The 16,074-nt window shown below is 35.8% G+C and overlaps 1 protein-coding gene across 4 annotated transcripts in view; it reads right to left on the minus strand.

Moving 5' to 3' along the window:
- LOC113228166 overlaps window positions 1-16,074 on the minus strand; it is a 168,871-nt gene that overhangs the window by 65,131 nt on the left and 87,666 nt on the right. For all 4 annotated transcript variants that reach the window (XM_026461387.1, XM_026461388.1, XM_026461389.1 and 1 more), the window contains 6 exons: window positions 10,570-10,658; window positions 8,452-9,337; window positions 7,999-8,158; window positions 7,280-7,418; window positions 5,713-5,817; window positions 5,123-5,189 (listed from right to left, as the gene is read on the minus strand). In XM_026461387.1, the coding sequence (XP_026317172.1) occupies window positions 5,123-5,189; window positions 5,713-5,817; window positions 7,280-7,418; window positions 7,999-8,158; window positions 8,452-9,295 (1,315 nt within the window). In that variant the 5' untranslated portion in view covers window positions 9,296-9,337; window positions 10,570-10,658. The remainder of the gene's footprint in view (window positions 1-5,122; window positions 5,190-5,712; window positions 5,818-7,279; window positions 7,419-7,998; window positions 8,159-8,451; window positions 9,338-10,569; window positions 10,659-16,074) is intronic.

Genomic DNA, 16,074 nt, shown 5'->3' on the forward strand with positions numbered 1-16,074 from the left:
TATTAATGAAAAATCCCAAAGAGACATAAAACTGCAGTACTAATTATTATGGTTTAATTTATTCTAATATCCATTATTAATTAATAATAAATTTAACTTAATAAAAATTCATATTTCGAGTTCTTAGGTTTTCGCTATTGTTACACATAGGAAATTAAACTATTTTTCCGAATTTAAGTCGCGTATATTTGTTTTAGTTTGTTTGAAAAAGTCATATTGTTACAATAAAATAATTTGTAAAAAAAAGTAGCGTAAATTGGAATGTTTCTTTGCAAAATGAAAATAAGGTATTTATTTATTATTGTTTGTAACTTTAGTGAAAAAATAGGGTATAATGTATAAATAGGGTATATAAAAAAATATAGTTCGCATTAATTATTAATAATTAACTGGTTGATGACTGTACTACCTCAGTTAACCATGAACACGGGACCTGTAAAGGGCCCGAAACGTTGATTTGTTTGAAAAAACAAATATACGCGATTTAAATCCGGAGAAATAGTTTCATTTCCTATATGTAACAATCGCGAAAACCTAAGAACTCGTTATGTGATGTTCTTTCTTTTTTAATTTTGAAGGCATGCCAATGTGTTACGTGTTACTATGGCATACAATCTCCTCATATGAGACCCTTCGGCACCTATTCCAATGAAGACGTTGGCAGTTAAATCGTGGGTAATGGTACAAAACTAGAACATTGTAATTAAGTACAAATGTTTCACATTACACAAAGCAAAAGTCAATAACAAAACAGGTGTTATATTGAGTGTAACTGTCCCCCAAATGAGATGCGACCAAACACAATTTAGAATCACCAATAATGACTATTCAAACCTTCCAGAAATCTTTCCCTAAAACACCAACTCTCTTGCACTTCTTTGTGAAAAATAACACACTAATATTACCAACTTGTCTCAAACTTTACGTACATTTTGTATGAAAATTATAAGACCTTATAGACAAGTTGTGTACGTCTAATTTATGCGATCGGAGGTATGGGAGTCTTAATGTATATTCCATACAAATATTTGATATTGGACATTGAACTGTCAAAGAGTGTTTACTGATTTTTTTATTGTCGTGTTGGCTGCTACTTTTCGGTTTTGCTTCTGTGATGTTATGGTGATTGCATGAGAAATGAGAGCGAAGCTGTAGACGAACTTTCGTGAAAGTTTGTCGACAGTAGAAGGAATGTTTGTATTTTACTGTCTTTTGAGATAACCTCGGATACTGTAACTGCCGTTTTTCAATACACGTCACTGTGCTGCCCTACTTGTCATAACTAATATGCAGTAGTCGCATTTAGGTAACTTTTAAGATATTGTCAGAGATTTATTGACACGTAAAAATGTCAATTTTGTTAAACAATACAACTGAAACAAAATAAGATATTAAATAAGTACTTAAACACCTAAAGTGAGTTGTAGATTTCGTTTTGCAGATCTCTGAGATCTTAATAACTAATTTTTGCTCAAAATATCGATTACGTTAGTTATATTAAGGAGTGTAGTATAGTATAAATTATAGTCAACACACGTTTCATTCTACATGATTCAAAATGTATCACGTGCGGATCATATGTATTTAAATTAGTACTTTGTACAAGATGATATTGATTTGTCATTTGTTTATAAAGGTTGTTTAGATAGAGTTAGGAAAAACTTTGTTTCAGTTCGTATTAATAAAATATTTTGTGCTATAATTTCTGCAGATTCGTAGAGAATGTAACGAGGAAGTATGTTTAAGGCTCAATTTACATCGCCGCGGAATGGAATGGAAGCGAATTATTGTAACCAAAGCATAATGAACTTTATGTCAATTGTGTAGCGTACATACATTCGTGATATAAATACTACTATTAAAATTCGGTTCTTTTCCCATACGTAGTACTGTAAATTGAGCGTCTAATGCACCCTCAGGTCCATAAAAATATTAGTACATACTTAAAACTTGTTAATACTTATATTCTATTAGGGAAGGTTGGGAAGTCATTCCTCTCTGGAATACACTTCAGAGGTTTACACACACACACATGCTTACACTGACCGTACTTAGACATGTAAGTGATAGTTATAAAAAAGGTTTGAGTCTATCACCGCTCAAAAGACCATGGTGTTCCGTAGAGTCTTTGTGTGGGTCAAATGACGAGTAAACAGGGGGTATCTGTACTGACGTAGATCGTCACGTGATATTGGCGGGATAAAAAAGGAAATTCTTTTTATTTATTATACAAAGTGACGGGATGAAAAATCGTGAACCAGGTAATAGCAACACGCTTAAAATCGTACAAATCGGCACTACCACTGCATTGACAAGTCTCATGTGCCTGTTATTTCACCAGCACCTTGTACCCTTTAAACCCAGAATGCAGTAATGCTCACATTACGTCCTGGCGGCAGAAATAGGCAAAGTGACAGTATTTCCCTGTACAAACTTTTTCACAAAGGGCTACTGCTACTAAAGTGGGGATAAACCAGTAGCAAGCGACACGTCTGTCCATAGCAGTTGCAGTGCCACGCAGAAGTTTAAATCACAAAGATTTGAGGGGCACTGTCGCTGTCCTGTCACCCTGAGACACAAGTTGAAAATTCCTATTAATTATTTAACTGCCTCCGTAGCCGAACGGTTACCATGCCGGACTACCACGCAGAGGTCCCAGGTTCGATTCCCGGGCTAGGAGAAATATTTATATGGCCTACATTTATGTCTTTCGTGAGTTTGGGTGTAATTTGTGGTTGTCTATGTACATACATGTCCATAGCACCCGCGACACAGGGTTTACCTAGTGCGGGGCTATGTTGAGTTGCGTTTGAGTATCTGTGCCTATGTACGCATAATTTCACCAGCCCCTTATTCTTCAAAACCGGAATGCAGTAATGCTCACATTACTGCGTGGCGACAGAAATAGGTAAGGTGACAGTACTTTGCTGGACAAATTGTTCCACAAGAAGCTTTTTTAAATACATTTGATTTCCATCTCACCCAATGTAAAGTGACGATGAAGTCGAAGATGTAGCATGCACACCTAAATAATGCCTATTCACTCTCGCCTTGAAAAGGTCTAAGTTATAACATTCGGGGAATAAGTCCGCAAGCAGGGAATTCCTCTCCCTAGCCGTTTGCCATATAAATGTGGAAGCGAAATGCTTCGTGCAAATCTTGTTAATGTAGGGGTACACAACATAGGGGTGGAACCACGTCCACGTCTAGTCCCCCGATGGTGGAAAGGGGAAGGCGGATTATCTAATGCTCTAATGTCACTAGTAATAGAGGAGGTGATATAATACCAATAGGGAAGGGTTAATTTTTGACGTAATAAAGCCATAAAATCGTCTACGTAAAGTAAGAAGAAGTGATTATAGGTATTTGACCTCCATCTCACGTGATCGAAAGTGACGATGAGGTCGACGATGTAGCATGCACATCTAAATAATGCCTATTCACTCTCGCCTTGAAAAGGTCCAACTTATAACGTTTAGGGAACAAGTCTGCAGGCAGGGAATTCCACTCCATAGCAGTTCGCCTTATAATTGTGGAAGTGAAACGTTTCGTGCGAATCTTGAGAATGTCCACAACATAGGGGTGGAGCTACATCCTACGTCTAGTTACCCGATGGTGGAAAGGGGAAGGCGGAGTTAACTCATGCTCTACTGCCACAAGTAATGGAAGAAGAGATATAATGCCAATAGAGGAGGATTCATTTTTAACGAAGCCTTCAAATCATTTACGTAAAGTTAGAAGAAGATATGCGTGATGACAAAATGAAATCTTAACAAAACTGTGCTAAACTCAGAAACCGTGTTAATTATCGTTCAGCATTATCTCAGGCCTAACGTAAGATGGAAAACTGACAACATGAACGCTCTAATTGATACCTAGACACCAGTTTAGCGTTTCTACGTAACATGAAATGGCACAGTTATGAAGTAACTCTATAATATTACTAATTACAAGTTACCAAGACGTAACATTTTATTATTCTCATACTATTTCAGAGCGGTTACACGATCCGTGGATCACGCTTTCACCGATTGGAAATTTCCTGTACTACGACAACCTCGTTGGCCTAATGGTTTATATAGTGGGCTCTGGATGCGGAGGTCCCAGGTTCGATTCCCGGTATCGGATCAATTTGCGAAATGACCTTTTCTAAATTGGTTCTGGTCTCAATGTTCTGGGACGTGCCCCAGAATGAATTCCGTAGCTCTGGTACTCATAGTACAGGGAATTGCCTAGTTGGAGACCAGACAATTGGCGTGGTTGTCTGGCACATATTATTATTATGTAATTACTATGAGTACCAGAGCAGCGGAATCCACTCCGGGGCACTACCCAGAACATTAAGATCATGACCAATTTAGAAAAGTTTGTTTCCCATATTGGTCCTACCGGGAATCGAAAACGGGGCCTCCTCATTTAGCTCATCACAGGATCTTCGAGGTTTTAATTTTTTTTAACTTATTGTGTTCCGCTGCTGGGCCATGGTCTCCCCTAAAACTCCTCTGCTTTGGCGATTTCCTGCCACTCCTTTTCAAATATATCAAGACCGTCCCCCTTATCTCGCCGTCGTGTTCCATCCTCGGGCACCCGAGGAGAAACACGCCCAATCCCATTTGAACCTGGCTGTTTTATCCCCACAGCAATGGAAGTCATCGAATACAGTAAATAAATACATAGAACTTAAAAATGTTTCGAGGACAAGATCTATCTTTAATGGTTCTTAACACATCGACTAAATTCAATACGAAAAAGTATGAATGACAGTAAAGTAGGTGTAAATGATTATTTATTAGATTAAGACTTGCGTAATAAGTATAAATGTTGTTACAAAATCCTTAACATTTTGTATACTTCGCAGTAGTTAGTACCTTATCGCAGTTAATCCTACTATACCTAATAGGTTGTAGTGTACTGAGTTTTCTTTTATTGATGACTGAATGTAGCTCTTTAGTAAAATTAAAGCTATTACGTATTTGGATCTTATGTCAAAACAAGAGCTCACAAATAATGGTACAGAGTTAGGTTAGGTTAGCGTGCACAACAAAATACACGTACGTTTGTAGTGTTGCCACAATTAAAAAATCTTACTTATTATTTGTAAGTGTTGCCAACAGGTACTTACCACCAGATTGCAGTTTTCTCTCTTGCGAGTCATCAGCGTCCATCGGCGATTGTTTTTGGAAGAAACCCTGTAATACATTCCTTTATAACTAACATGATTTTATTTGCATTATGTTAAGTAAACTATATTTTTCCGCAAATCTGGTTTTTTTAAATTTAATTTAAAATTCCTTATGTAAAGTCAGGCAAGTCAAATTAATGAAACACCAATATTCTTTCATAAAGGGTTCATGAATGTGCAATAATGTGCAGTATATTTATTTTGTCAAATAGATCCTATCTTTTATAACAATTAAACAAACTGTGTTGTCTTTGTGTGCCTATGTCGTTTGAAGATTTATGTTTGAAAATTATTACAAATTTTTCGAATCTAAATCACACATTGTATTTCTTTTTTCTTTCAAAGATACCAAATTTTTGGGCTCTTTACAGGCCTCATGGTTACGTCTGACTGACAGGTCCATGCAACCTGTAAAGGGTCCAAAATATAGGTTTGTTTGAAGAGACAAATATGCGCCATGTGAATCCGAAAAGTAGCTTCACTTCCAATGTGTAACGCGAACACCTAAGAACTCAATTACGTATTTTTACCTGCATTTGTAAATTGGCGAGATCTTCCAGGTTCTTCCTCATGAGCAGGCTCTGCTGCTCGAACTCTGATACGCTGTTGCCAGCGCTAGATGTGGTCGACTGTTCCTATTAGATGTTTTTATTATTATTACTTCCTTTATTTAAAAACGAATCGAAGAAGACGTCCTCTCCGAACCGGTTTTCATTATTTTGAGAAAGAGAGATCACACTAATGTGTAAAGCTAAAATGGCTGTTCTCACTGCACCAAAATTAACTACAAGACATTACTCTCCACCGGGAATCCAAACCCTGACCTTATCTAGGGCCCATAACTGTTAACTGCTGGGCCACATCATCATCATCACCATCATTCAATTTATACGTCTTTCTACGGGCGCGGGTCTCCTCTCAGGCGAGAGTATAGGCCATAGTCCACCACACTGGACCAAAACGGATGGGTCCATTTTCACATTTTCTGAAGTTTGTGAACCTTCGATGTTTTCCTTTATCGAAAAACTCATGGTAAATTTCAAATTAAATATCAAACTCACAGCCTCTGATTGAGAGGCGATAGGTTAGAGAGGATAAGACCACTGTAGTCGTTAATTATTATGACCAATCCTATAAGAAGTGTAGGAAGTCAAAAGAGCGGGATGAAAAGAGGCTCAGGCAGATACGGCATTTTCCATGATCCGGATAACCAAGACTATTGATAAAGCCTATGAAAACTTAAAGGATACAAATTTTCCCAGTATACTTAAAAGATTAAACTTATTGCAAAGAGTATGTAAGTTATTAAATGATTTCATTGGGTACAATTAAAAGCCGCAAAGTCAAACGCAGTTTTGACAAATTACGAGACACGAATTAAGTATTTTTAATACCACAGACATGAAGTTTTTCTCTCCAGCTTAATTCGATCCCATTTCAACTATTCAAGGAGAACCTAAATCGTACACGATACAATGCAATAGTATAAAACAAATTCGTATCACAGAACAAGATCAAAAATAAAACATAATACTAATCAGCTTTACAAGTAATTGTTCTAATACCAAATGTTATTAATACTGTGTGTAACAAAGTGTTTTGTCAGTTTTTTTGCCACATTCTTCGCGATTGACTCCATTATTGTGTGTCCTTGATGTTAAATAATAATTGGAGTATATTTCCAAGCATGTTTGCTCGTATTTTAAATGCGGAAATTGTTATGTGTCATTTTTTATATAAATTGCATTTGTAACACAATTATTTTTCTACTTTAATGGGCATTACCGCAGAACAATGAATTTCTCATGTTCTGTGGGCGTTACACGAACCTAATGGCACTATTGTTTTAGATACAATAATATAAATAACCAATCAGGGTCCGAGAAATGTACGCAAATTTGTTAGATTGGTTTTTATTGGCTAATTAGTTGAAAAGTCGAAAGGGAAATTGCGTGTTTCATATCATGTGTTAAAAGATTTCGATTCGTATGTAAGGAACAATATATTTTCATATGTAAAATTTTGAATATGCGCAAAGGTATCATTGAACTGTCTATTTATTTTATTTTTATTACTACATACTCTCTAATTACTCACCTGTCCATCTGTGTCCCTTGAAACACTCAAGTCCAGAGTCTGGTCTCCATCATCAGAGCCACTTCCATCTTCCTCCTGACCTTGTGTTCTACCAAACAGCCTCATCGTTTGCTGATTTATGATTTGAAGTGCTCTTTGTCTAAAATTTAAAAAAATCTTATTAATAAAGATAAAAGTAAATTTGTTCTGTATAAAAATTTTACCTAAATAGATAAATCTTATTAAATAACTTTTTATTTAGATATATAATAATGCGTGCACACTCATAGCCCCACACTAGGGAAACCCTGTATTGCGGGTGCCATGGACACACACATAGACAACACAAGCTACACTCAAACTCACGAGAATGTGGGGCGTACAAATATTTCTCCCGGCACGGGAATCGAACCTGGGACCTCTTGCGTGGCAGTCCAGCATGGTAACCGTTCGGCCACGGAGGCAGGTATCTATCATACACCAATTATATGCGGCAGACCATCGCAAACAGTGAAATTATTGTATGTTTACATAACAATAATTAAGGTTAATAGTGCAGGTCAATCTAGGTCATACCTAAACTAAGTAAAATAGTTTACTTGTATCTTGGGTATCCAATTAATAAATAGCTTTTATTCCAATTTCATCATTAGAAACATTAGAAAAGTTGGTTTACCATATTATTTTTTCTAGTCCACTGAGGTCGTGGATTTTGGTCATTGCCATATTCCAATGCTTACCTAGATGCCTCAATATCATTATCAGGTGTTTTCGGAGGAGTGATATTGGTAGATCCTTCATCCTCCGTGGCTGACGACGATCTACGGAGGCTTCTGTCTGTACCATCTCCAGAGTCGTGTCTTCGCTTCAGACTTAAAGGCAGTTGGGTAAATGGTTTACCTAAAAAAGAACTACATTAACAAAACTATCTGAAGACGTGATAAGTACTCAATCCACCTTAAGTGTGTACAATTTTCTAAGTGCAGTGATATGTCATGATATAAACGTAATAGAGATAGACACTGGAGTACAGAGCTTGATACTTTTATCAAATTGTTTACATTATAATCGAATAAACGAAACATGAAACAGTTGAGTTCAACGAATATGACATCATTCGTCAAATGGATGTTTAAAATTTACAATAACTTTAAATCTTTATATTGATATATGTATACAGAATCTTTCCTCACCTTGAAGTGCTTCTAACGCCCGGATTTGCCCACTTATAGCGTCAGCTACTTCATTCGACGACAAACCATAAATACCGAGAAGTTCTTTCATAGTATTCATCGCGTAGTCTCTTAAAATTTTATTTGTAGCGTTATTTGTGTCTCCGTTCTGTTGACCTTCATTTGTATCCATTTGTTCTTGATTATCTATTCTTTCATTTGCATTTATATCCTGCCCTTTACTCTCCTCATCGGAATCTGACTCCCTTCTCCTTGGAGGTGAGTTTGTTTTTATTAACTGTGAAATTGCGAAAGGATTTTTGGCACAGAAAGTTTTATTTTGTAAACTACTAAAGTTTAATACAGTTTGGTCTCTTTCAACGTCTTGGTTTTGTAAGCTATTTAAATAGGAACGTTGGAAGGAGTCCACCTTTTTGTCGTCCGGTAACCTATTTTGGTAATTAGAGTCTATGTTTTCATTGGAGTCAGTACTTAGCCTCCTACTTAGATCGACTGCGCCACCTTTGAGGACACTAAAGTTTTTGACTCCTATTTTAGCATAGTTGTCATTTTCTTCCTGGTCAGATGTCCTGTCATTCCCGTTTAAGGGGCTAGCAGCGTCATCACGGGGGCCATTAGAATCGTCAGAGAAATTTGTTGCATTAGGAGCGCAGCGGGGTTTGAAGTTTTTTCTTTTGTTTCTTTTGGGCATGTTGTAATAAGGGGACATGTCCGTGCTCGTGTCTTCTTGATGTTCCGAAGACTCTGGCCATGGTGTCCCATGGTGGATGTACAAAGGCTCCTCATTGGTTGGCTGTAGTCTCTCATGTATCGATTCTTGGTGCGCGGCCATCGCAGTAGTCATTGCAATTTTTTGACTCCCCCGCGAGTCAGAACCGAAACCGACCTGCAAACAATAGCTTTACTATAAACAATCAAATTGTGTGTTGAATAAAATTTTAGCCTCGTATCATAACACTGATTCATTTTGGTTCGATATACATTGAAACAATGTGACCAGGAGACAATAGTCTTTGTTGACGATAAGATTAGCTGAATACTGTGGAATGTTTTGAATTTAAATTTAAATTTTCTCTTCATTGTTTGGCAAATAATAAAGTATTGATTATGTTGCATCACAACTTAGGGTATGTTAATGTAAGGGTATCATGAAAAAAAAGTAATTTTAGAGCTTTTTGAAAGATAGTATTTACCCTGTTCATGAAGATATTATAATGTAATTTATGTGAATATGAAAATATGTATAAATTTTATTAAATTGATATTCAATAATTTTTATGTGAAATTGTTCCACTACTTTGTTATAATTATTAATACAAAGATCGAACACTCAGAAAAAATTCCTTCGATCCGGCCGGTATCGAACCGTCCGTCGTCTTCTTGCATACCGTGTTAGATACTATACCAAATAAGCCACGGACCGAACTGCAAAGGTCCGCTATCTTTGCGGAGCAAGCAAGGACACAGAAAAATTCGTGAGATCCGCTGGTTCGTTCCTGTCACGGTATGCTAGAAGACGTCGGTTCGAATTTATCAAGGAATTTATTCTGAGTGTTCGATCCTTGTATTAATAATTAAGTAAATATAGTTTATTGGTTTCATAATAATAATAATATTATTCATAATTATTTATTTCGGACTCTAAATCCATAGTGTTAGTAACAAAATAACTCAAAAATTAGTGTTAGTAAGAACTGGGAAAGTACATTTTAATATTTATTAAATTAGACCAAATTAGACCATACTTCACACATAGAAGAATAAGAAGGTATAATACGTATCGATGATTTTCGAGAATGTGGCCCAAAACAAAATAGTTCTTTTTTGACTTATTACTAAAATTTATTCAGAAAATGCAAAACTTGTTTGTGAACGGGACACCGAGCTTTTCATAGGTTAAAATATAATTACACGACTACATTGGTATGGTTTACGATTTGTCAATATGACACGGCTGACACGTCGATTTTTTACACCATATTCCTGATCAATTAGAAGCTTTTGAGATGGGCCACTATTCTAGAAAGACATTGATATGTACGAGATATATCTTTCTTATAATGTCGTATAATTTAACGAAAATTGTATAAATCAGCTACATTTACAAGTAATTCTCACCTAAGAAAAAGCTTCATTGACTTATAATTTCCTAGTTTGCTCCATAATTAATTTTAGTCAGTCTTAACAGTCAGCCAATGGTACGGCATCTGGAACAAAAAGAACATTATACATTTAAAATTGTTATAAGCTGGTTGCGACCATATCGGGTAAAAAAAATAGAGAACAGGTAAGGGAATGGGTAAATATTGTGCTCAATAAGTTGTTATGCTAGTTGATACAGTAGTTATCATACAGTTCAATTGGGTAAATTCATGATTTCTTTGTAATTATTACTTCTCGACGACCTCGCGGGTCTAAAGGTTTATGCTGTGAACGGTGGATGAAAATTATTTTTACCTAAACTGGTTTTGGTCAGAGAGTTCTGGGACTTAAACTAAAGTGAGAAAATACCCTAGAGTAAGAGTTTTTAGAATAAGATTCCAGAGCATATATTAAGATTATCATTTCCTAAATTTAAAAATTATATTAAAAGTATTTTAATTGAAAAGTCATATTACAAAATTGTAGCCTACGTTTAGATAAAGATGTATGTATATTCCATATGTATTCCACACAAGTATGATTCTATAGCACTTAAGTTTATTTGAAAAGAGCAATCTCTAGAGTTTGAAAAAATGACGTTTTCAAGTGTAAAAATTTTACTTATGGAATAAATGATTATTTAACTTTGAATTGCGTTGCTTTGGTACTCATAAGTTAGCCTATATATAGTCCCAATGCTGGGCATAGGCTACGCATACATCATTAAATTACTTTGCAGATGAGTGCTTCGATGATGAGTCTACACGATGTTTTCCTTCGTGTTTGATGGCGGTAGGTTGAACCATTAGACTTACAGGCACATGTGACTTTTCAACGTGTGACGGGTGCAGTGGCAATGCCTAAGATCTTTGCGATTTAAAGCTCTGACTAGCACTGCAACTGTTTGGATGAGCGTGTCGCTTAACACCAGGCGCACGACTTGTAAGTCCCGTCACTTGGTACTATAAAAAAGACCATAGCTCTGGTACTTACGATGTGAGTGTTAGACTCATTCATATTGTCAATAAACAGGCTATTGAATTTAAGTTTATTGAATATCATGTTGCACCACCATGGCATTAAATTATTTTTTGAGAAGTTACTCCACTAGTTTGTTATAATAATTAATACAAAGATTCGAAAAATTCCCTTCAATCCGGCTGGATTGGAATCAGCGTCTCCTAGCAAACCGTGTCAGATGCTATGCCAACTAAGCAACGGTCCTCACGAATTTTTCTACGTGTTTGTAGCAAATCTTAGTTTTAGTTATTAGCTTAGTTGCTTAGTTGTCATAGCGTCTGCTACGCTTTGCTATGAGTAACTGGTTCGAGTCCAGCAGATTCGAATCTTTGTATTACAAATTAAGATATTTAAAATTTACAAATAAATTACGGGTATATTGTACCAAAGATAACCAGACAAATGAAAACTTTCGCCGGTATTTGAATACGGCTTTCTAAAATAATAATGTGCCACGCAACCACACTAAATTCTGGTCTCAAAACTATAGAATTCCCTGTGCTATGGGGAACTACCCAGATACCCAGACCAGGAATTTACAAAATTGAACTCAGAGTGTTGACCGCTAGATTACCAAGACCGTCAAATTTTACTTTAGTGTTGAAATTTCACCTTATATAACTCAAGTTACATCAATATTTGAATGCCGCTAGCTAATCCTACTTCTATTAGAACCCTGTTATTACCACAAAATTACTCTATAATGAAACGAACAGCCAAAAAAACAACTTTAACTCATTTAACAAGTATCCGAACATGCAAAATTCGCGGGAACCTTAAAAAAATTCCTAGACTGACGTAATGCATGGTAATTTAAAAATAATGATATATATAAAAAAAATGAACACACATCGATCAAACTTGGTATAAAATTAATTATATTCAACATATTAGATCTATTTTCGAGAAAACGAGATCGCTCCGAGCGATGGAAAAAAATACGTGTATTCATGTCGAAATTGGTAACGCGGTATACAATTACTTAGTAAAACTAATACGGTGTTGGCCTTCGAAGTCACAATAACTATCGGTCTCGTTAAGTTGTGTAGCGCAATTGGTATGTTTACCCTACTTGAGACGAAGTTTGAAGCGGCCATTTTTAATAAGAAAGCTTTGTTGATAAATACTTTTTGAAATTAGTTGAATTGCTGCGTAATGTTCGAGTATTTATCTATACCACAATAGAATGATGGATTTGTCAACATCAATCGACTTTCATGTCCCACTGCTGGACACGGGTCTCCCCTCAGGCGTTGATTTAGGGCGTAGTCCACCACGCTGGCCCTACGCGGGTTATGACCCTACTTCGACGTGCACGATTTTTTCCTTCATTGAAAAGTCATTGGCAAATTTCAAATTAAATTTCGCTCGGATTCGAACCCCCGGTCTTGACTTGAGAGGCTGTAGGTCAAACCATTTGGTTTTTCAATTTTATTTAATAACGATGGATTTTTTAACTGTCGAAAATTTTGAACTAAAATTGGTAGCTCTTTTATTAGTTACGAAGGAACTTGCTTTGACTTTTTTTTTAGTAATACTACACGAGTGACAGCTCACAGACATAATAGAATTAGATCATTGGTTTGATGTCAAAACCGGAGCCGGATATAGAGTTTACGCTTTAATTATCACATTCTAAACAAATGTAAGTGCAATATATTTCAGGATGGTAGCAAGTTTAAGTTCTTAGTCTCTGCTTGCACCGTCGCTGCCCTCCTTGTCATAACTAACGCATTTGCATTTTGGTATCTTTCGAGGTATTGGCTGCTAAAGTTTTTGTTTATATAAAAAATGTCGATTACGCTAATTTTACTTAATAATAAAACTAAAATTAAATAAGATATAAAAAAACCACTTATAAGGGTTTGTAGATCTCGTTTTGCTAATTCCAGATTCGCTAATAACTTTTCTTTTTAAGTCGATTACGTTATTTATGATGCGGAGGGTATATCGAAACGGTACGTATTGGTCGGTATATATGTTAAGTAAATTAAAAGATCATTAGAAACATTTGCTTCTGCGTCATAGATCCAGGTTCTTCACCTTTCACCCACGAATGTTTTTAAGGTAAATCGATCAATTAGGCACTCAGTTCGAACAAAGAAAAATGCGGTTTAAAATTTGTTATTTTTAAAAAAAATATCTAATGTTTCTGATAATTCGAAAAGTTAAGGAAAACAAATTATTTGCGTCATTAAGATATTAGAAATCAAACTACTTTTTTGGACTTCATTCGCGTTATATTAAAAAAAAAACAATGCTTAGGGCTCTTGTGGTGGTGATTGAATGAAAAACTAATATGGCCGATTTCAATTCGAAAAAATAGTTTTATTTCAGAAAACCTAAAAATTCGATATATCAAGTTGTTTATAAATGTCGCAATGGAAGCTCCTTATTAATAATACATCCAGAGAAGTATTTACCACCTTACCTATTACTGCCGCCAAGCAGGAATGTGAGCATTACTGGGTTTCAGTTTTAAACGACGAAGGGTGCTGGTGAAATTACAGGCACATGGGACTTGTCATCTTATGTTTCAAGGTGATAGGCGCAGTGGCAGTTCCCCTCAGATCTTTGCGATTTAAAATATGAGTGGCACTGGAACTGCAATGGACAGGCGTGTTGCTTACCATAAGGGGCACGACTTGTTCGTCCCGTCACTTAAAAAAATGTAATAAAAAAATAAGTTCTAATAATGTGCCTGACAAGCATACCATATTACTGATCTCAAACTAGGGAATTATCTGCACTTTGAGCACCAGAGCAACGTATTTTAATTAAAATAAAAAAAAAACACCAGAACTATTTTAGTTTGAATCATGCGTCAAATTGGAATAAAAATAGTGTACCTTATACGACAACATAACCTTCTGTGTTTAAATCGATTTAACAGTTTGGTTGAAGAGAAGTGTAATAACTTAAGTATAATTTATACAGTAAATTATAAGTACGTACCAAGGTATCACTATGTCATAATAGTTCTTTCTAACAGAAACCAGTTCTTCGGAAATACCGATTGACATGATTCGATAAAATCCTGTTGTCACATCACTGCTCCGAACAATGCCGTGACGTCATATGTTTGACAGATATTGACAACTGTCATGTCGTGTCATTTCAATTTGGGGTAAATTGAACTGTTGCAGGACTGCTGTTTATTTTTAGATATCGTGATTAGATTATGCTTATTAAGAAACTTCAAATGATTGATTAGAATAAGTCGACCAAAACCTTTTATGGCAATTTCGTGTTTAAAAAAAAACCTAAAGTTGGCGCTCGGCAAGCGTATTGAGGACTTTCGCCCATTCGCACACGAGTCCGTTAAGTTTAATGCTCCATTAAGTAATATGCTGTCACAAGTTTTGCTTTGATGAAGTAGAGGTCAGTATTATAAAGACTATAAGGTTAAAAATTTAAATCTAGCTGTTTAGCGATCGCCGACAATGTTGTCTAGTAATACGCCGCGTTTAACATTCGGCGCTTTCTATGATTATCACTCAAAGGTGATGTTATTCTTAGCAGGAAAACATAATATATGTATAATACATTAGTAGCAGAAGCTCCTTGTGAAAGAGTTTGTCCAGGAAATTTCTGCCAGGTATTTCAGGGTAAGGATGCTTTTGCAATTACAGACACATGGGACATGTGAACTTATGTCTCAGGGTAATGGGCGCAGTGACAGTGCCCATAAGATTTTTGCAATTTGAAGCTCTGAATGGCACACTGCAACTGTTATGCATGGGCTACGCTTATCACCAGGCGCACGATTTGTTCGCCCCGCCACTTGGTATCATAAAAAAAACATAACACACACAGATTGAATAATAACACAAAGAACAATTCCTTTGAGCTGACTGGACTGAAACCAGCTCTGTTCCCACACCGGGGCCACTGCTCTTACCAACTGAGCTAGTGGAGTATTTTCAAAAAATATATATTTAAAATTATAAAAGGTTTATAAGTAGTTACATTTCATGTAAAATAAGATAGATAGGCGTGTCGCTTACTTATTATTTATTTATTCGTTCCGTCACATAGTATTACAAAATAAAACAAGTTCTTTAGTGAGAGCTGGAGTCTGTAATAGTTACCTATCAGTAGTCCGAAAGACATATGCCAGAAATAACGTTTGGTCGAAATTTCATAACATCGAAAGTAATTTTGAGAGGAAAATGTTCTTTCTTTTAAACCTAACTTGACCTAAACTAACCGAACCTAATCGTGTCTTTGCGATAAACATTCAACATATCCTGAAATAACAACTGTTTCGTTATAATTCGGTTTTCGGTGTAATGAAAATTGGAACAAACGTTATTTCGGACAAAAAAATTTTCGTATACAGGTAGGGGACCTGTGATACAAATCATCAGGTTCACTCCTTCTAAGTGTATTAAGAACATAACATCATATAAAAAACATGCAAATTACAAAATAAAGCGTAGCATAACAAGCTGGAAATAT

The sequence above is a fragment of the Hyposmocoma kahamanoa genome, unplaced genomic scaffold (assembly GCF_003589595.1).
Source record: "Hyposmocoma kahamanoa isolate Upper Pololo Valley unplaced genomic scaffold, ASM358959v1 224, whole genome shotgun sequence".
NCBI lineage: Eukaryota > Metazoa > Arthropoda > Insecta > Lepidoptera > Cosmopterigidae > Hyposmocoma > Hyposmocoma kahamanoa.